The following is a 22,388-nucleotide window of genomic DNA, read 5'->3' as shown; positions in this document are numbered from 1 at the left end:
TACAAACATTATTCATAGAAGAAAATATATCACAACCCCTCCACACACACATCCAATCAGGATCTAAATACATTTAAATACATGGCACATTATCATTAGAGAAGCACCTTTCTGTATTTTTGGCACGTGTGTGACAGTCGTCTGCACTACACCTCCCTGGAGTAGTGTGCTCTCCTCCTGTGGATCGCCACTCCTATGCTGAACAACAGCGCCACTGCCAGGAGACCCACAGCCACTGCAAGAGCTGTTATGACACCTGTGGGAGAAAACAATCCTGTTTAGGTCTATGTGAATGTGGAACATTTGGAAGATTTCCAAAAGCCATGATATTTTTAAATCAGACAGTCTGTGCTAAAAATCCCCCACACTGTTCCCTAAAGCAAATACAGGAATAAACATAATGCAGTAAAGCAAAAACATGGCCACAAATATTTGTTGAAATAGAAGTACTTCTTCACCTGTGCTTGACAATCTTGTCCTAAACCCACACTCAGCCTCCCAGTCCTCTGCCACCACGTCCCGCACCAGCTCAGTGAACATGGACAAAGGGCAGGGGTTTAACCCATTACATCCTGGCACAGGGTTGGGGTAAGGGTCCCGCCAGGAATCATTGCGGTAATACAGCTCCAGAGAATAGGAACTGGGGGATAAACACAAAGAGATGACATACACTTGTGGTAAGTGTTATGTAAATGAGTCTGTGTCATGTGCTAATTTGGCCATCGCAGTCCTGGACGGATGCCATATTTCCATCGAATTGAAAAGCAAAATGCACTAAAATGGTTTGGTGCGGCTAAACAGTGGGATGCGATTACTCAAAAGATGGCTGGCCATCTGACCTAGACAGGGCAATTAATTATGCAAAGGTCAGGCAGGACGTCATTACCCATCATACTCCTGGTAGAACTCAAAGAGTTGACAGGCAGCATAGGGAGGAAGAAGGCCGTTGTACACGTCCAGAGCCGCCTGGAGGGTGATGAGGGTAGAGTCATGCTGGAACGAGAAACACCAAGGAAGGGAGGAGATGCAGTATGTGAAACAGCAGTTTGCACGACAGATTAGGAATGTGTGTTTGCGACCAAACATTGAACTTACGGCTGAGTACATAATGAATTTGAGAGTGCTCCTTTGCTCTACAGCCCTGGAGAAATTCCTCAGAATGGCATTCAGCAGCACCCCTGGTAAATTAACACATCAGTGTCAACAGTGTAAATACATTTTCCCAGACACCAACACAATCGTTTTGACCTTACTGAGCATCATGTCTTAGTGCCGTAATCATCCTTGTCCCATTAGCTCATATGTGCTAATGTGCTTTTGGGAGGCCCAGCCCAGCACTGTCTGAGGCATAAACAAAGCCTCTGCCAGCGGTCACAACATTGGAAACACTGAGATTTTTTTTAGTCTGATAAAATATTTCTTTTTTTTGCACAACAGTGCTTTATATTAATTGCCTCTAATGGAAATCCTCACCTCCCGCGAGCCTGGCCTTTTCTTTGCGCTTGTGACTGAGGATGCTGTACATGACCTCAAATGATGCAATTCTCTTCAGGGTGTCCAGAACATCTTGGGTGGCCCAGCGTGGGAGAGTTAGGTTATGGATCCGCTGCACAAGAAAATAACACTCACTACCATACATCACGCTAATAATCACATTACACAACATGTGAATCCCAACAAAAGGGTTTTAAGTGGCTGTGTTTCATCGTTTCTATTATCCCGGCTATTTTTAGCGCCGGTCTGAAGATAACAGATGCTCATTTTGCAAGTGTGAATGAGCATATTTCGCCTAGAATCCATCCATCTCATAACTCTTTAATTATCATTATAATATGTTGTCCTATTCATGTCTTTCTTTATGTATAAAAATAATTTCCCTACGTTCAAGCTGCCTCTCCATCTCACTGGAGAAGTGTTGAAGAAAACAGTTCTCTTCTCTATCGAATCTTTCTGTTTGACTCTCCCTGCTCTGCAGCTGGTGTTTTAATCAGTAATTGAAGCATTTGTAAACTGCAGAACACAGGGAATATAATTGGTTCATGTCTGTGTCTATATGTGAAACATCAAGTTTACCTGACAGGTAAGAGTGTCGTAGACCCTCCATATTTTTTGGCCAACCAGTTTGGAGATGGGGTAGCCAGTGTGGTTGGAAAGTCCCTCCACGAAGTACTGCAATAGGCAAAAAGGAGAGAACATTACATTCAACCAGGGGTGGAAGAAATATTCACATCCTTTACTCATGTAAAAGTATCAAAACAATTATTAACAAATACTCCATTACAAATAAAAGTGCATTCAACCTTTAAGTAATTTTAATCAAAAGCTGTAAGAAGTTTCGAGGTGAACATCTGAAATCTGACAAGGGGCTTAAATAAGACAATACTTCTTTGTAAGGGAACATAAAGTCAAAAAGGCTGGAACCCATTTATCTTTACATTACATTGTATTGTGTACACTGATTATGTGATTTTGTTATGTAAAATCTTAATCTGTTAAGTATCCAGCTTTCAAATAAATATAGTGGAATAAAATGTATAATATTTCCCCCTGAAATGTTGTGGAGTATAATGTGTAAAGTACCTTAAATTGAAAATACTCAGATTAAGTTTAAGGGTCTTGAAATTGCATTAAAGTACAGCACTAATTATAACATTCAACTCATTCTCAGGAATAATGTTTGAAGAAAAAAACACTTAAATGACCATTTGTATGAGTAATGTTTTTCAGATGAACTGTAAATAACTACATAATTGCAGACATTGGTTGGTTAATTGAATGGATTTGTATTGTTGTATTGATTCAGTGTTGTTCACTTCAGCCTTTGGTCAGACAACACATTGAAAAATGGCTCCATTTTGGTTACTGCATCCAACTTGCAGGTACTGTGCTTCCAGCAGAGGGTGTGAAAATTCAACGCAGGAGGCCCCCGTCCTGAACTCAAACACCACCTTAATAGGCAGCACATGGGACTCTGTTTAATTAAAACCTTTTTCATTGTAATTCTTAATCTAATTCGATCCAAGCGTTAATTAGCGTCTCTGAAAATGTGAGAGAGATTGCACAGTGCAGCTTTTTCTAGGCGCTGGAGTCACCGTGCCTGAGAAAATCACTGAGAGGACATGATGTCTGCAGCATAACTGTCACGTCCACTGGAGGTGCTGATAACGTTGGCACCAGCAACTGTGAAGTATATATGTCACCTTTTTTACACAAATGTGCATTTCTCAGCGTTTGTTAATTTACAAAGCAAGACAGGGATAAGTAGAAAAGAAGCGGCTGAGGTGAGGAAAAGTATTATTTACAGCCGTTCTGATTATATAATTCTGATGATTAAAAGAACAACAGAGTAACAAACAAGTTTTTAGTGGTTAACAGGCACATGAATCATGGAAAAGTGATGTAACACAAACTGAGTTGTGAGTAGAACGTTGATGTCATAGTACAGATACTGAGGATTAGTAACAGTACAGTGTATACTGATGACTGTTTCTGCTGTGGTTTTTCTTACCTTGTGAGCCCTGAGGAACCTCTGGTAGTGATCACTCTCAAAGGTCTCCGTCATCAGAGCTCTGAACCTTGGACAGTCTTTGCCTGGAGACCTCAACAGCTTGAGAAATCGAAAAACAACAGCACAACATCAGTTGAAATAATGCACATTTACTGCAGGTACTGCAGTCTTCTGGGCTCCATTATATGATCATTTCACACTTTGAAATAGTAGGGAATTTCAGCATGGCAGGTTCACTGCTGAGGTGAATGCAGACAGCAACACAGAGCAAGCGAGCGAATCAGATTAAGTTGTACAAGTCTCTATTCGCCATATGAAAGGAAATATTTATGTGGCTCAGCAGCCCACCTTGTCCTGGGCCCTGGGGATGGTGTGCACTGGAATAGGCCGCCACAGTAACTGGGGCATGATGGGAGGGGGGCGTCTGGTTGGGGGGAACATCCCAGCAAGGCAGGCCTGGGTACTCATTAGAGTACGGTCGTAGTCAGTACTCCTTACATATAACTGTTGGAAATATGGAGGGAACATGGCATCAAAGTGCATCCATACGTTGGTACTAGGCATAGAATTGATTCCAACTCTGTTCTTACCAATGGGACAATCAGGCTTACATTTTGTAGAAAGTGAAAATGCACTTGGAAACTCAAAAGGATTGCAATCTGACAGGGGAGATGCACACACTTCTGGTTCTTTATGTATTCAATAAAGATGCAAAATAATTGCACCTAGCAAAGCAGCAGTGTATCATGACTGAGCTGTAAGTCAACTGAGGTATTCCCTTAACATGAGGAGGAGGGTAGTCAGAGGAGATGCAAGCGGATGAGAGAAGGAGGGGAAAAAAGATCTGTCTTAGTGTGATCTCTTCTGACATCAGCCTTCGCACATCTATATCTCTCTGTCACCCCGTGTCAGGTTTTTACACCAAGTAAATCACACTGATAAGGTTGGATGTTCCTGTGATGCCAAGAATGCTTCTTTTTTTTGCCCCCTTTTTGTCAAATTGAAACAGACATGGCAGCGCGGGGAAAGGTACAGTGCAAGTTGATGGAGACTTGGGCGAAAAATCGCCAATGACAGGTACTCAGAAGAGCAGTTATTTTTGTGGTAATCACGCGTTATTTAAGAGAGGGAGAAGAGGACTGGTCGCAAGTGGATGGAGGAGGAGGGGGAGGGAGAAGTGAGTTTAGAGAAAACACAGACAGGAAAAGAAGGCGGAAATCAGATCTTAATAATGACTGCTGAACATACGGCCCAACACCTGTGTTGCCAACTTTCCTGTACATGGTGCCCGCGGGTAAAATTACCACGCATGTTACAGCATTTAAAATGCCATGGCAGTGTTATCACCAACATGAGTCATGCTCATTAGCTTAGTATGTGTCATTAGAGCTAATATAGAGGGTGGCTGGCACATGATTTCAGATGTTGGGCAGAGGGCACGCGCAACAAAGAGCATCATGTGACAGTGAAGCACACAGGCTCAGGCCATGTCCACATTAACCCGTTTTCACTCGTTTTCAAATGAAAACAGGGTTTTAAGATCTCCGTCCACGCATGCGTTTCAGCATCGTTTTCGAAATTATGTGCGTCCAGACTTGTTCCCCTGAAAACGAATATCACGTGACTATTCACGTACACTGGGCATGCGCATGCCGGTGTAAACAGGAAGTACATTGGTTGCTTGGTTACAGATAATACGATTACACTATTGATACTCGTCGTGCTTGATACTTAAGAACTTCCTCTAAAATCTTCCTCCTTAAACTCAAACAGACACATTTCGTGGAAGTTTTTAGAAGTTTTATTTTTCAAGCTTAGTTACAACACTGCAGGTCTAACTCTATCTCTCCCACACAGACAGCACATGTACTTTAAATGAACAGTCATTAAACAAAGTTTACTAGATTATGGGTCCATACATCTGGTCAACACAAATCCGTCATTAGTCCGTTCTGTAGGGCTGATAAGGCCGCAGGACACGCCCCTCTAATTGCTCCAATATCAGCTGATTCCAGCTGAAGCCAAAGACCGCTAACCCCCTCCGGGTACGTCAGAAAAAAACTAAAATACCCCCACACACACACACACATATACATTTCTCCACACACAAACACACTTACCTCTTTGTTGTTGTAGTCCTCACTGAGAAAGTTGCCATAACGCCTCCTTAGAAACCTACCCAGCTCAAACTGTTGTTTCATGCCCAGCTGAAAGGAAAATTGCCAGCAATGTTAAACGTTGTCGAATCTGACCTTTTGCGGCAGATTTGGCTGACTTAAGGTCAAATTCAAGGTATTTACATAAAATAACACATTTCACCTATTCTACAGGGCCTCCGGGCCAGAACAATGTCACAGTAGGAAAGGCTTTAATTATAAGTCTATAACAAGCTTTTCTTCCATCTTAAGACTTACCTGATTTAATGTTGTGCAGATCATAAGTGAAACATACTGTGACACCAAAGTTAATGTGTGTCTTTGTTGTATTTACTCTGTAAGTGACTTTCTTGTCAAATAATGTATGAAGATTAATTTTCATTTAGCATTTTCAACTATGGACTTTTACGGTAAGTGTGTCACTGGTTTCAGTATAGTGGCAGGAGGTGCAAAACACACCAACATCTTACAAAACTGTTTAAAGAAATATATACTTTTTTTTATTGGGTTCTTGGTTTTATTGTTATATTTATTGTTTTGCTGCTTTTCTGTAAGTAATCCTGAAAATGTGATAGATTGATGGATTTTATAAACTATATACATCTAGAAGCTTCATATTTGTTTGCCCATTCCTGCTTGACAAAATGTCAATGATGACACACACAGATACATACACACACACAGAGTAACACCCAGTACCTCAGTCAGCTGCCCGAAGCCTTGAGCCCACACTTTCTCCCCATGAGGATCATTGGGATACGACTCAATAGACGATCGATCGCCATGTCGGAAAACCTTAAAAGTCATAAAAGATAATGTCACATGGATTCAGAGTCCACGGTGCTGTGCCAGCCATTTCACTGTGTACTTAAGGAGAAAATTAACCCTGAGACAGAAGTCAGGAATAGAAACCTGTGATCTTGTTCAGCCTGGATTTCAGACACAGAAGAGTAACCCGATGACACAAATGCTGGAGCTGCTCCTTTATTATCATTAACCTGAAGACTCACTCTCTGGGCAGCAACATGACACACCGGTTGATTAAACTGGATTATGGACACATCTGAGTCACTCTTGAAAGCACCACTGTGATGTGAACATCACTAACAATTTGGATGTTAAACCACAGTCAAGTCAGCAAAGTCGTGGTTTGCTTGTAGAGATAAATGTTATTTTTAAAAACTCACTGTCATTTTGGTGCAAAACACCTTCCTAAGATTGAACATGAACTGAACTGACCCAAACTGAACTCGAAACAAATTAAAATGGAACAACATAATCAATTAAAACATATAAACAATGAATTGTTAGCAAAAAAATTACAGATTTATATACATTTTTTTAATTGACAACGATAATAAATGGTTTGATAAACCTGATCCTTACTTTGGTTTAAGTAACTCAATAGCAAATAGTAACTGTCAAGCTACAGTATGTCTGTTGTGTGTGTGTATATATATATGACAAACACACTAGTGTAATATATGAGGTCACATCATAGGAAAAACATTTGTGATTTTCACTTAAATCCTTCAATTGTTCATTGAACTGTGCTGCAGAAGAAAGATATGCAAATAAGTAGTGTCTGGGCGAGATATGCCTCCCACTGTTGACTTAAGGCTCAAAGTAATCCTTCATCACATAAATGTGTAAATATCATAATGCTCACTGAGCAGAAAATACAGTGTAATCAGAGACAAAGTGCAGTAATTTCCGTCGTATGTGATCTAGTAAAAGAAAGTGAGAGGCCTGATGATGTCAAAATGTTGTAAGCTTAATATGAAATGTCATTGTTATTAATCATACACACAGGAAGAAAATGAAACTGGAAAGACTTACAACTACGACAAACTTCAGCACCCGGCACTCAGTCAAGCAGATGCAACAGAGGAGGAATAAACAGCCCAAACTTTTCTGGAACTTCCACATCTTTTTCACTTGTCGATCTCTACCTCCTTCACAGAGTTCCCCTGCTTACAGGAGGGAGAAAAATGTGTTGAAAGTTTAATTGTAAAAGGTCAATAGTAGGAGAATATGATAAACCCTTGTGTCATATTTTAGTCTTGAAAAGTTAGTGTAAAATGTGTCTTTTTAGACGGGTCATACAACATTTTAAATATATATGTTTGGTCATCGTTTTCTCACTTGCTACAACACAGTAGTAGTATTTATGACAACTCGATTTGAACAGTCATTAGGATGGATGTACAGTAGAGTTCATGTAGAACAACACGCCTTGTCAAAAGAGATTTAACACATCATGTGAATGAACACATGCACTTACCTCAGCATAGTTGTTCACACATTTTGCTGTTTCAATCAAACGAGTTAGAGACAAAGGAGGACTGCTGGGCATCCCAAATCTTCAGTCATACCCGGATTGACATTAAGTGCATGTTCCAGTAAAAAGGAGTGCTTTTATAGCCCTCCCACCTGACCTCTTCTCTCTCTCTCTCTCTCTCTCTCTCTCTCTCTCTCTCTCTCTCTCTCTCTCTCTCTCTCTCTCTCTCTCTCTCCCCAAAGGATTTCTGATCCCAATATACTCCATCGTCGACTGAAGTCCAAATGACTGTCTTTGCCAATTCCCCACTGTGCAGTGACATGACAATCCCCCGGCAGACATATTTGAGTCATTTTTTGAACTTAAGGATACATATTTGGCTCTTCAATGTGGATAACTTCCCTCTGAAGCCCCCATATTCTTAAGGACACTTTGGCTTGAGAGTGACAATATGACAAAGAAATGGGTTTAAGTTAAGACGTGCCCACCTGGCTTCTTAAATTGTACTTCTCGAGCATAAGCACACACATACACACTTACACACTGGCTCTAGGCCACAAACACTCATTATAACTTGCTATGTCATCCGCTGTGGGTTTGGCCCCAAAATTACAGGGCCTGGAGTGTTTTCCCTGACTCGACACACATGTAAGTATCTGTTAGTATCAAAGCAGCTTTATGGGATACAATGGGATTAGTGAGTGTGAAGATTTAGAGCTATACAGCGTAGACATCATATTTGATCGGTGTAAGATAGGATCTATTGTACTAAGTGATACACAGTACAATATTCACAGGGGTGAGTGTCAGTGTAACATGGATGCTTGAAATATTAAATTAAGATTAAAATGACATTGATTTGAAGCAAAAAAGCACACAAGGTCACACACATGCAAGTATTCACTTTCACTCAAGTTAAATAAACAATACAATAATGTAAATCCAAATTGCATAGTTAAGTCTGGTGATATTTGATGTTTTTTCTTCTTGTCAACAAATCCCTTTTTGCCTTGTATAGCTTATTCCTCTGTGCCATCGTCATCCAAAAACTATTAAATGCGCATGATTAAACCACACCACTGGACTGGGTGACGTGTTCCTTTATCACAACAAACATGGGCATTGTATTTTTTGGGGGTCATTACCACACATGTCATATTGCTAAAAATACTCACTATTGCTCCAAATCTGGATGAAAACATTCCCAAACTAATAGATTAATTATGTATTTGGTAATGTCTGGTAAAAACTACAATGCACAGGAAGGAAATCATTCAGCTTTTAAAAAAAAATACTATATTTGAGACCTGTTTTTTAAAGATTTACATCTTCACTAGGTACTTATGGAAATGTAACAGAAGTAGTCTATCAAGTAGCATAAAGTGAAAAGAATCCCATAAAGTACACAGACGTCAAAGTAAAGTACTTGGGGAGATATACATAGTTAACTTTCCACCACTGTGCAGATCTGTCTCGGCCCATCTGTTTCACTCTTTCTCTTTATATCACAACAGTGCATAGTAATGCTCTCACAGTCAATAGCTCACACGCACAGACAAGCACACAAACACACACAGTACACATGTTTGGTACTTTAGCTGGTACAGGTTGGCTTTATAAAACCATGCACGTGTACAAATGGGTCAATGAGTCCACCTGCACTGATCTACAGAACAAACATTTACATACACACGGGTCTGAGTGGCAGAAAAGAAAGGATTTTCAACATATGAGGCCAAGACACACACATATACTGTACACACACACACACCATCATACTGTATGCACATTTGTGCTACAGTTGTGAACACCAGTTCATTGAAGGGTCACTAAACACGCATGCACAGACTCAAAACTCTCCATCTGTGCATCTCTTTTTCTCTCGCTCTCTCTCTTTTTCATTCACCCAAACAAAAAACATAAACACACACAAACCATCCTTTTTCCTCCCTCTTCCCCAAGTGACTGTAGTGTTTTTGTCTTTGTTGAAATAATTGCAGTGATTTTCAAGACTGTCGTCATGGCAACACAGAGGTTGATGCATGTTGACAGAATCTGTTGCAGGGCGACCGAGAGACTGAAAATGGGAGATAAGAGGTGGGAGGAGAAGCGATGCTTGTGTAAGTGTGCGCTCGAGTATGTGTGTGTGAGGGAGATGATGGTGACGGTTGGTTTTGAAGGGGGGGGGGCTTGCATGTACTTCAGTCCATATGATGAATGAAGATGAGCAGTACGGGCCATTTTAGACTGATCGAAGGAGGCCTAAGATCAGGAATGAACAGTTATTTAGTGTATTGTGAGCGCAGAAGAGGGAGAGCGAGAGGGAGAGAGGGAGGAAACTGGGATGCTATTTCAGTCCAGGCGTTGTCATGGAAACTGCAGCCTCACTACAAATGGAGACATCCAGAACACATGGATCGTCAAACAAATGGCGTGCGTAGGGCCCAGCGTGAAGCTACGCCATGGCTGTGCGACACCGTGCCATCTCAGTCAAACCCACCCCACCCACGCTGGCACCCATCCCTCCAGTCAGATACCAGTGGCGTCCTTTCCATCACAGAGACTGAATATCAATGGGAGGGTAGCTTTTAGGGAGTGAGCGGTGGAGGAGGGGGACAAACGCTCAGAGTCAGGGGCTAAGTGACAGGCAATGGTGTCCATTCAGGCAGTGAGTCACAGCCACTCGCCCTCCGTCTTTTAATTAACAGTCTTTTCCACACTTCCTTCCCTTCCCTCCTCCACTCCTGTCTCTTCTTCTGTCTACCCCTTCCCTCTCTATCTGTCTCCTATCCTCTCCCTCTTCCTCTCTGCCTGCCTCTATCTCTCTCTCTCTCTCTCTCTCTCTCTCCCCTGCACTCTGAAGGACGGAGGTATTCCCACATTTCTCCGTTGCTATAGCAACACCGCAGCGAGAACAGGAAAGAGAGGACGCAGGCAGGGAGGAGGAGGAGGAGGAAGGGTGGATGGAGACGTGTTGGTGGTAAGGAGGGAGGGAGGGAGGGAGGGGGGAGGGGTGTGGAAGCGGCCTAAGATGAGGGGATGTGTGAACAATGCTAATGCTAATGGTAGCAGCAGCGACAGAGCAACTGTTGGTGAATTCCCCTCTCATCACATCGTGCTCATATGTCAAATCCACATTTGCATAATTGCCAGTGGGAATCTATTTGCTCTGTATGTTGCTGTGATCGTTGACATCTTCCACGAAATGATACACAAGAACTGTCTCCGCTTAGACATTCAACTCTTTTAGTTTTTCTCTTTGACATTGACCATCTCTGCAGAGCTTGAATCCAATTTATTGAGCATCATTTAGAAATAAAAGGAAACAGACCAGTGCAGATCTAAGTAGAAGTCAGTTTGTAGCTGAGTTCCTGTGTGCTTCTTTTCCAATAATTCAATCAGCTCAAATCAATGCAGGTCAAATACGCACAGAAGCCATGGGAAGACCAGAGCTATTTCATATCGATGTCATCATCCCATTCAATCAGAACACCACGCAATCTCATTATCTCCACATATATATCGTAAGGCCTTAGAACAAAGCAGTGTTGCATCAAATTCCCAACATGTTCAGATATGTAGCGAGCAGCAAAACTCATGTGACCTGCAGAGGAGACAAATGCCTACATTCTCTTCCTCTTCCCTCAGTACACGTGTTTGTCTGGCTTGACATGGTGTACAAAACTCAATAGATACATCAGCACAGACTGAAATTAATATTCCCTCATACATGCCACATACACTTATGGATGCTTAAGCTTCTCGGTACCTGGAGTAATCTGCTGCACGTCAACTGTCTCGCTGTCCTCTCCTCTCAATCAATAACTCATCTCTTGACGTCAATATTGTTTTTCCCCATGGGACAAAAATGTCCTTCTTTAGGACAAAAGAAGGATAAGCAAAATGGGAAGAAAGGGATGTGAGAAATGGAAAGATGAGTTTGTTCTGCCTTTATATGTCTTTGTTTTATCCAATGCAAATAATCTCCATGCCTTTCATTTTTTGTGGTCAATGTCCTTTTAAATACTCGCTGATGTCCTCCTGGGTAGAGCAAAGCCAAAACTATGTTGACAGACAGTGACAGGGCAGTTTTTGAGACATTGTGTCATATACAATATTGCGAAGTCATATCTTCCAACTTGTAAAGCAAAATATTAGTAAAAGTAATACAAAATAACAGAAAATTCACCTTTTTGATTTTTGTTATTGACAAGCATTCTCCTCTGAATTAGGCACTGATCTAATCTTATACATGATTAAACAGTGGGTCAATATCACATATGAAAACTAATTATAATGCCAAAAAACACACTTAAAAAAAGACTGAAGCATTTCGCAGACTTCGTTAGATGAGAAGATTGATACTGCACCAATATCGTGTCTGTAGCTAAATATGTAGCCAGCAGCTGGTAAACTTAGCTTAACATAACAACTGGAAACAGGGGGAAACAGCTGTCTGAAATTAAGAAAATACACCTACGAGCACCTCTAAAGCTCACCGATTAACACATTATATCTCATTTGCTAAGCCGTACTGTACAAAAGCTAGGTTTTGGTTTTAATAAGGGGTTATGTGTCGGACTATTTCTTGGACAGGACCACTAACTAATTTGAGTCTCGTTGTCAATGTGAGGTTGCAAATAGCAGAGATTCCACATATTGTTGTTTATTTTGTTGTTTGTGTTTTTGTACAGATTAACCAAAGGATATATGTGTTCATTAAAAGTGCTGGTAGGCAGATTTCTTTGCCTTTGCACAGATCCAGCCTGGCTGTTTCCAATCTTTATGCTAAGCTAAGATAACCTGCTGCCGGCTTCATATGTCTTTTACAGCTGTAAGAGTGGTTTCAATCATCTCATCTAACTTTCAGCGAGAACGCAAATTACTATATTTCCCAAAATGACAATTCATTTTACAATGAGTGCCAGAGCAGACTGTGTGAATATTACTGAAGCATCAACAGGGTAAGTAAAAGTCACAATACAATTCAGAGTGCCATAAAATGAAGACACCATTACCACACACACAACATTAACCAAGCAAAGTATAAAGATTACCCCTATCTGCAGTTATGGTAAATCAATACTCAAGTAAGTAACAACATCAGCACAGTGCCGGAAAAGTGTGTTTGTGTGTGGGAGTGCATGCACTGGGGAACAATTTGCCACATACAGTACTTCCCTCCAGTAATTACAAGGGAAGTGTTTGTTCATAATAAACGTTGGAAACTAAATATTCATAGGAAAGTAATTACTTTAAAATCTCACCGTCCACAATTGTCCTACAGTGAAACAAGCATTATTGGCAAGATATACATACACAAACTATTTAATATTTAATGTTACCAGGAACTAATTTTATTAGATTGCATTATAACTGAATTTCCCCATTGTGGGACTAATAAAGGCTTAATTATTATTATTATTATTATTATTATTATAAAGTATCTCATTATGTGCAGATTTTTTTTTTTACATTATTTCAGCTTCAAGAGCGTTATTTTTGTGTCCGACCTATTGCAGCAAATTAGAGCCTGTGAAATTATAAGACTAATTTAATTTAAATAACTTTAAGGGTGAAAATTTGTTTAATGTAATGTACACATTAACAAATAAAACAGATCTTACAGTACTTGAGAATGAGGACAAATCCATCTTAGTCCCCTCATGCCACCATATACAACAGCAGCTGTAAACCACACATACCTGAGCAGCATTTAGTAGGAAGAGAAACAAACAGCTTTTTTTCCGGGTGACATGCCTTGTTGGTCAGGTTGAGTGATTTATCCCCATAAGAGGTGAAGAACTGTCTGGGGTTACAAGTGCTCCTGAGTGCTTTCTAAGTACACTAGATACATACAGCCTCCCTAAAGCATGATAGTGTATCCTCTCTCTTTTGATTATTAATTGAGATATTTGGGTGAGGAAGAAAACGATATTCCTAAATCCAAATTATCCGCTGCATGGCTCCTAATGATATTGGGAGAATAGAAGGAATCTAAATATAGACTTAAACAAAAGCAAAGTATGTTCAGTACAGTATGAAAAAGCCCTCTGAGAATTCAGCAGCAAGCTCATAATTCACCAACATAGTTTCATGTAATAACAGTCAAAGGCGGAATCTTTGAACAAAGAGCAGACTCTAAATCAAAAGGCTTCTGGTTTCCTTTTATCAATCTACACAAAGTAGGTCCAACTGGGTCACTGTCATCTTTTCCTCACACTCTCCATAATACTTTGGATTCTCAGTCCAAGCTAAGCCTGCTAACGGTTCTGTGTAGTCTATCCTCATATAAACAATGCCTAAATAGGCCACAGCGTCTATACTTAGTTTTTACTGCTATGACTGCAGCCCACACAGCCGTATCGAACACATCACGCTCATGTTAAAGATGTGGTTTTTTCCCGCAGCCTTTAAAGTGTGAAAATATAAAAGGCTGTTGCATTTTCATGGCTCTTCGAATCAGCGGAGATGCAGCCCACAGACTCTGACACCTTTGCTTCACGGTGGAGTTTATGTTGTGTCAGGTTCCCCACAGACTCCGCAGTCTGTCTGTGGGCCAGGGGAGCTGGGGAATCCCTGGAGAAACACAAAGCTGGGAGGTTATTGAATTTGAAGGGAAAAGACAGTATAGGGAAAAGGAGAGGCTAGTGCGAGCAGTGTATTTCCGAAAAAAAGAAGATTTACTGCACCACAGGCATGCGAAGGGAGAGGTCAATGCACTGTTACATTTTCCAAACAAAGATCAGGTTTTGCTCTTTTTAGTACACTACGTAGTTTGGAATTACAAGGTGGAGTTTATGTTGATAACCGTGTTTTCTGTGAATATGGTTGTCTCATGCAGCAAGGGCTTAAACTGGCATTTATAAATTCCACCTTTTTTTTTTATTTAAAATGACCCTTCTCAATTACATTACATTCATGTCTAGATCACAGATTGCTCTAAATGTATTTGCTTTTGAGCATTTCTCTTACATATTTGGTGCATATTAATAAAAATTCTTTCACTGCTGCACACAAACTGTGCTCACTTCACACCCCCCACTTCATATCATCCCTTTCAAACATAGCATATATTGTATGTTTGTATGTTCAAGCTGAGATACAGCAGAAGCTGCAAAACACTGATATTAATAATCTCCTTGAAAATTAGTCACCTCAAGGTGTTACAGAACATTTAGTTTTGTATCAATTCTTTGCTTTGGGTTAAAGTATTCAGAAAATACTACAATGTATCCATAATATACTCTAGCTGTCTTTTCTATTTCAGCATACAGGCCTTTTTTTCCCAAGAACTCTCATGGGGACTGAGCTCTCTGGGGATCAGAGTACAAGCCAAGTACAATTACATTCAAGAAAATGACTTTACATAGTGCCCCCTAAGACATTTCAGATTCAATCCCTGTGCTGTAAGGCCCAAACATTTTATCTAAAGATATCATTCACATTCACTGTCATGGTTCATGGCTGATGCATTTGTTGTTACATGAATCCCTTGAGGGTGCTGTTTCGTAACAAGGGCTGGACTTACACTGCGCATGGGGACATCTATGATAGTCTATAGAGTTTCACCTCACCTCGGGGTCCTAAAATTGTTTAAAAATATCAACTCTGGAACATGCAGATCGAACTGAAAAACAGAATACAACACAATAAAGCAAAGCGGGATTTTGTAGAACCTTGCAAGATAAGAACTAGTGATAATGATGTGTTAATGAAGCCCTGCACATTTGTGGCCAGCATAAAAATGAGTTAGTGTATTTGATCTGTCAGGAACAAAACCCTGAGTGGACTGAGTTGATTTTACACTTGCTGTGCAAAGGAAATGTTTAATGATTCACTAAAAAGATCTGATTGGTTGCCTTTTACCTATGTTGGATTTACAAATTCCCAACATATGCTAAAAATAACAAATGGCAGTGTGGGTTTATGTATAATTACACTAACGTAACATGATGGACCACTTGATTTATTAATGCGGTTGTCATGCTGAAGTGATTACAGAATGTTATACTTCTACAGCCGGCGCTCTAAATCAATTTGTTATTAGGATTTCAATCAGTAAGATCAGTTTGTCTTAGTTCATTTTTCAGGATAACAGATTACAGTTCAAGAAACGTATTTACACCATCGGAAAACTGTTGACTCTTTGACAGTTTGTTAGCTGCTGGCACTTTTTAAAATTGGCTGGCAAGATTTGCTTTAATACCATAATCATTTGCATGGTCCTTTACAAAACAAGCTAATAGCTATCACAATATAATTGTGGCCATAGCAGGAATACAAGGGGCCATTGCGTACAAGAATAACCTTATTTAAAAGTGTGTTTCCTGTTTCCTGTTTTGATAAATAAGTGTGACAAAAAATGAAGAAACAAAATACAGTGTAAACACAGTGAATGTTAGGACTTTTTTCATTTTGTTTTATAAAATTTCACGCAATAACTTATTTGAAACATCATCATGTTAAACTTCTGAGTTAGTTAGTTGTGGAGCTCTGTTGGTTGAAATCACAACAAATAATGAAAGTGGCACATGTTTCTAATAGCTCCTTACTGAAGTCACAGAAGTAGCAAACAATGAAATAACATACTTCTCAGTCATTGTATGACAGTCATTGAAGTGCAAGTGCAGCACATCTTGATTTTGCTATAATTGAAGAAATAAACTCTCCTGCCACACTGTGTCCATGGATGAAGGCATTAAAAAAATGACATTTAATGACAATACATAAAGACCCAAATTGATAATATCACATACCGAGATACAACCAACAACTGGAAAATAAAAAAGGAAACAAAAAACACAAAATTACCTTTTTTAATAATTATTTTGTATTAAAGAAATCTATTTTTTTCTAAAGCTTAACACTGTTCTCTCTTTCTCTTTCTCTCTTTTAAAAAAAGCTTTCCTAACAGACCCAGGTCATTTTTTACATTGTTTTATCAAACAGAATAGCTTACCTTTAAAAGACCAAAAGTTCAGTCCATTTTCTTGTCTTGCAATTTGGTGTCTCAGATTTGATAATCCTTTTCATTAAGGAGCTTCGCTTCCGACAAACCAAGAAATGTCATCTGGGCTGAAGCATCCATTATAAGCAACGGATGGTGAAGAGGATACACATATGCCAGTTCTCCATCTGTAGCCAAACTGCATCAATTCACACCATATACGATATAAAACACTGAGGTACAGTTGCCCAATATGCACATATTCATATTCTACTCTCAAGCTTGTGATCTTCATTAAAAGGGGTCATACATCACTGCTGCAGAATGATCCTCCTTTTTAAATCGCATCAATATGTACAATGGCAGCCACTATAGTAATATGTGACAAAGCGCTTCTGCATTTCCTCAAAATGTTAATAATAATGATGATAACTGTGCATGTTGCATGTAACCGATGTCCAGAGGTATGAAAGGAACATTTCCGGGCCCATTAGGTGATTCACCATCGTAATAAAACACTGCTACGGAGGCGTTCAGGTAAAAAGATTTGTTCCACAGTTATCATGCGGCAATGCATCCTCAAACGCAGCACACAAGGACGTATCTAGTATGCTCTTTCAAATCTGATGGCAGAGCCACTAAATGTGGCACATCAAGGGAGCGGCCCATATGTTGTGTCTTTAGCCTTCATTTAAATTCTATTTGTGTCTCTGTGGGGCTACAGTTGAACCCTGCCCCCTAGATGTGTCTGTGGGGTTGCAACACATTGACATTTACTATGCCTCTCAATGAGATTCACAACCAAAAAACACCAAGTTGAGAAAACTGTAATTTAGACAGCCTAACGTGTTTGATCAAACCGTTTACATGTGGTATCGCAAGTGTAACCAGGCATATTGTCATGGATCATTAAACAGCATGGACGTGGTGTGCATTGATGCCGGAGATGTTCCTTTCAGGGATTAACCTCTGTGACAGTGCAATGTGGGTGGGTTTTATCTGATACCATCACTCATATTATCATCACTATCATTACTATTCCTTAATGTCCTCTTCTTCCGATAAGTGTGGGCTTGTTGTTGATAGGAAAAACCATCATCAATCACATAAAACAGCTCCTATATATAAGCAATGCAGTTGTGAAGGAGGGTTGCAAACCCACAACTGAAAAAAAAAACAGCAAAATCCCAAACAGAGCTGCATTACAGTTGAAAACCTTGTTGCTATGACTTTGTTGATAGTACTATCTCAGGTACATTTATCTGGAATAAATGGTCCAGTTTGTGCTCAATTGCAACAAACATTTTTAGGTTCCTGCTTGATAAATACTAAGAAAGAGATCATTTATTCATTATACTTTGTTTCTCAATTTTTCTTCCCATTTCCAGACCAGCACAAACGAACCACCATGGGAGAAACATACTGGGGGGTAATTTCAGACAAAAGCGCGTACATTAAGAATAGCTTATCATCTAGTTCTGTTAAAAACCCTAATTTTGCAAAACCAGTAGTGTCTGTAGAACATCTAAAAGCCTGTCTGAACATGTTAATAGAGCAGATGGAACCTATCATTACCAGGATGACTAATGGCTAAACCACAAACCATACATTCAATCAAGGTTTAGCACAGTGGCCTGCATAATGTCTCACTCTTTACTTATGTGGTTGCCATATTGACCTGCCACAACCCAATATATGATTGATTTATTTCACACGTAATGATACATGGCTAGACAACTGTACACATTATATCAAACTAACAAAAATAAAGAAATACATAGTTGAAACGCAAGAAGCGTAAATGGCATTTAACATATGAAAGTTACACTGTAAAAATGTGGATCTTACAATTGTCATACAACCAGACATTATTATTATTAATATACTGTACATTTCCATTCATTCCAATCATCCTAAGATAGATGTTTAATCCCTTCTTGAATACTGCTGCAGGTAGATGTCTAATCATCCTTTTGACAGCATTTTATGGCATGATTATGGTAACCATGAGCAAGGAGGTCATATCAAATTCCTGTCTAAAAGCAAATATCTGGCTACTGATCTGATTCAATAACACATTGTCAACACTTTATTTTACCCATATAGGTCTTTGCAATGGTTTACCTCTCTGTGTTTGTGGAACATCGTTTTAACAATTATTTGATGCTGGCATTTAAGTATCAGAATTGTCAATTCAAATACCAAGTAGCTGGCTTTTACAAAATACATAATACACTCTCAGAACACAAAAGTTTGTAATGATTATTACTGAAGCAACAGAAAAAAGTTTGTCAAACAGAGATCCGCATTTACTGTTCTACAACCTAAATGGACTTTATGTCACAAAGCCAATTCAAAGATTCACAATGAGTGTTGCAATTGAGCCCTTATGTTTCTGAGAAGTAGCCAACTTAAAACATGTATCATAACCAACCTCCACTATCACCTCCCCTGATTATCCACAAAGAAACAAACTATACCAGCTTATACATCCACCCCAAAATATCTCTGCATCGGAGTCTGCAATGATACATATTTAAATGAAAATATATTTATATAATTTGTGGATTTTTCACAGTAGTTTGTACTGCACTGTACCTTTTTGTCCATCTATTTATGCCTACATAATTGTCACCTTGAGGGAGTCTATTGAGTCACTTGAGAGAGAGTGTGGCTTGTGGTTTGTGTGGAAGAAAAATGTCTCTTGGATTTTGTTCTGTAATATCTCCGATCTTCAGTGTGGTAAGTGCTGTGCATGTCTTTCATCTCTGCTGGCCAACAACAATTTGGGGACTGATTACTCTGAAAGGATTGTTTTTCCCTATGAGAACACAGCTTGTAGAAACTGCAAAAAACATTTGCTTTGGCACAGATTTACATTGTAGCAATGTCCATTCCTTGATCTCCATGGCCATGATCGTTACTACAAACACAAGTGGCCCATTGTGGTAATCCTTGGCTCAGTACACTGTCACGGAAAAGTCTATGTGTTTGTGTATTGCCGTGTCAGTCTATCCTCTCTCCTGGTGTAATGTCAATGCACTCTTGTGTCTAAGCATTCTGCGCATAAACCCAACATCAATCCCCTCTCTGTCTTCGACTCTTGCTCACTCTCTCTCTATATACGCTCGCTTTTGTTTTTAGATCTGAGTCTCTTGGACGTTTTCCTTCGAGTTCCCCTTGAAGAGAAGAGGCTCCATTTGGGGATTCTGGTTTTGGCCCATGAAACCCTTGATTGATCCGTGTAAGCCCATGGTAGGCATGGGGAGAGACATCGGCATGGGTGGGGACATAGAACAGGGGTTCATGTTGGTGCCATTGCCGGATGAGGAGAGCAAATTGGACGTAGAGATTGGGATTGAGGTACAGGAGATGGGGATATCCTGCATTTGCTGGTTCTTGCTATTGAGGATCATTCCTGGTCCCATCCCGTCGGAGCCGATACTAAGACCCATCACGTTGTTGTTGAAATGATGGGTCTTGTAGTAATGGTTGAGAGTATCCGTACGGCCAATGTTGGGGAGGTTGACTATTTCTGGATGATGTCTCCTTAGGGTTCCTTCTCCACTGACAGAATTCATTGTTGAACCGCCTGAGATGCCACTCCCGGCCCCAGCTCCGATCTCATCTTCTACGTTGACAATCTCGATGGCTCTGGCAGGGCCATGGTGCTTGTGTAGCTGGTGCTGCTTACGCAGTTTGTAGAATACAACCAACATTACAGCTGCCATAAAGGTAATGGCCACAAAGCAACCTATGATGATCTTAGTTGTTTTCATTACATCATCCAGCCCTGGAATGTTAGTTACATCCATTATGGACACAGTCACAGCATTTTCAGTGGCTCTGGTGGCTCGTGGGGACAGTGAGGAAAGAGAGGTGAGAGAAGGCGATATAGTGATGCCAGGTCGGCCTTCCAACACTCCTCTGTGAACAGTGGGATTAGAAAAATCTATGAAGGTCTCGTTAATGTACTGTCTTGCTGAGTTTTCCTCCTCTCCTCTCACTGTCTCCACTGTTTCCACAGTGACAGTGGTGAAATAGCTATAGCTGTTGCTGGGGTCTGAAGCAGATACATTGAGCACGGCGGTCGCAGTGGTGTTTCCCGCAGAGTTGGTAACCATGCAAGTGTACTGCCCTGTGTCTTGCACGGTCACATTTGTGAAGTTCAGTGTTCCGTCATGAAGCACTGAGATCCTGACTCGGTATGATCCGTGGGTCATCAGAGTGCCATTCGGAGTGAACCAATTCACAGAGGTCATCGAGGTTCCAGTACGACATTTCAGCTCAGCAGCCATACCCTCAGTGACATTGAGGTCAGTGGGCGGCTCAACAATCACTGGGGCATAGCAGGTAAAGTGGCTCTGGTCTAGTTCCCCAATGTATTTGCCTTTTATACCTGGGGGCGCATGGCATCGAGCACAACACGTGGTGTTGCTGGGAACTGTTTCTTTCAGCCACCAGCTGAGCCACAGAACGTCACAGTTGCACACCCAGGGGTTGTGGTTGAGATGTACCCTCTCCAATTGGTGCAGAGGGGTGAAGAGGTCATGGGGCAGAGAATGCAGGGAGTTGTGGGAGAGGTTGAGCTCCTCCAAGATTTTGAGGTCATCAAAAGCATTGCGTTCAATGACTGACACTCTGGAGTGCATTAGCCACAACTTGCGAAGTGACACTAGGCCCTGGAAGGATCCGGGCCTGACTATCCCCAGCTGGTTCCCTGACAGCTCCAACTCTTCTAGTCGTACTAGTGGGGTGAGGTTAGGGATGTCCTTCAAGCCGCACATGCCAAGATTCAAGAAGCGCAAGTTGACCAGACCTTCGAAGGCAGCCTCAGAGATGAAATCCAGCTTCCTGAGTTCCCCTAGATCCAGACGGCGTAAAGAGGGAACACGGTGAAAGGCAAAGGCCGGCAGTGTCTCGATAGGGTTGTTTCGTAGCCATAGTTCCCTTAGCTTGCTGAGGTACTCAAAGGCTTGTGACGGTACCACTGTGAGACGGTTGTCAAAAAGCTCCAGCGTGTTGAGGTTGGGGAGGCCATTGAAAGCTCCCACCTCAATTTGGCGGATGTGGTTCTTGGAGAGCTGGAGGATTTCCAAATGCCGCAGGTGTTTGAATGTGTCAGACTTGATCACCTGGTGTGGAAACAAAAACATGGAAGAACGTTGTAGCAACATCAGAATTACTGCTGTCAACATATATTAATTTAGTCGGAATGCATTTTCTGTTTGAAGACGAAGCCATATTTACCTGGATTGTGTTTTCTTGTAGATTGAGGTATCTTGTGTTCTCTGAAATACTGTCCGGGACTTGATCTAAACTTTTCCTTGTACAGATGACACGGCTCGCCTGATTGGAGCAGGTACAGGGGTTGGGGCATGGGGGTGCTGCCTCTGTCAGCTGTGGTCCATGGTTGTGAAACCACAACAAAAGTTGGACCAACCAGAGGAGGGGGGAAGGGGTACAGGGGCTGGTCACCATGACAACACGCAT

The 22,388-nt window shown here is 40.7% G+C and overlaps 2 protein-coding genes across 4 annotated transcripts; both read right to left on the bottom strand.

Moving 5' to 3' along the window:
* Nucleotides 1-146: 146 nt before the first annotated feature.
* LOC129091786 (testicular acid phosphatase homolog) lies at nt 147-6,471 on the bottom strand. Its single transcript, XM_054599480.1, has 11 exons — nt 6,364-6,471; nt 5,629-5,715; nt 3,857-4,012; nt 3,509-3,607; nt 2,874-2,948; nt 2,074-2,169; nt 1,474-1,606; nt 1,096-1,178; nt 887-993; nt 489-640; nt 147-256 (listed from the first exon to the last, which is right to left on the bottom strand). Exons 1-11 carry the CDS (start codon nt 6,469-6,471, stop codon nt 147-149), a joined length of 1,206 nt encoding a protein of 401 aa, XP_054455455.1.
* A 12,158-nt stretch (nt 6,472-18,629) lies between these two features.
* On the bottom strand, nt 18,630-22,388 carry LOC129091534 (leucine-rich repeat-containing protein 4B-like). Of its 3 annotated transcripts, none has more exons than XM_054599198.1 (3): nt 22,146-22,388; nt 20,215-22,030; nt 18,630-20,178 (listed from the first exon to the last, which is right to left on the bottom strand). In XM_054599198.1, exons 1-3 carry the CDS (start codon nt 22,386-22,388, stop codon nt 20,036-20,038), a joined length of 2,202 nt encoding a protein of 733 aa, XP_054455173.1. In that variant the 3' UTR covers nt 18,630-20,035. The 3 variants fall into 3 exon arrangements, with proteins under 3 accessions (XP_054455173.1, XP_054455174.1, XP_054455172.1); XM_054599199.1 differs by having other exon boundaries at nt 18,630-20,126; nt 20,256-22,030; XM_054599197.1 differs by having other exon boundaries at nt 18,630-22,030.

This window comes from Anoplopoma fimbria, chromosome 5 (assembly GCF_027596085.1).
Source record: "Anoplopoma fimbria isolate UVic2021 breed Golden Eagle Sablefish chromosome 5, Afim_UVic_2022, whole genome shotgun sequence".
Classification (NCBI taxonomy): domain Eukaryota; kingdom Metazoa; phylum Chordata; class Actinopteri; order Perciformes; family Anoplopomatidae; genus Anoplopoma; species Anoplopoma fimbria.
This window is presented reverse-complemented; position numbering and strand designations above follow the sequence as displayed.

Excerpts from the sequence above, each read along its gene's own strand:
- LOC129091786 (XM_054599480.1), bottom strand. The coding sequence starts at position 6,471 with ATGACTTTTAAGGTTTTCCGACATGGCGATCGATCGTCTATTGAGTCG. Across the intron at positions 3,608-3,856 it reads TCCCCAGGGCCCAGGACAAG|CTGTTGAGGTCTCCAGGCAA; the intron begins GTGGGCTGCTGA and ends CGATTTCTCAAG. Across the intron at positions 1,179-1,473 it reads AAAGGCCAGGCTCGCGGGAG|GGGTGCTGCTGAATGCCATT; the intron begins GTGAGGATTTCC and ends TTAATTTACCAG.
- LOC129091534 (XM_054599197.1), bottom strand. The coding sequence starts at position 22,388 with ATGCGTGTTGTCATGGTGACCAGCCCCTGTACCCCTTCCCCCCTCCTC. Across the intron at positions 22,031-22,145 it reads TACAAGAAAACACAATCCAG|GTGATCAAGTCTGACACATT; the intron begins GTAAATATGGCT and ends TTTCCACACCAG.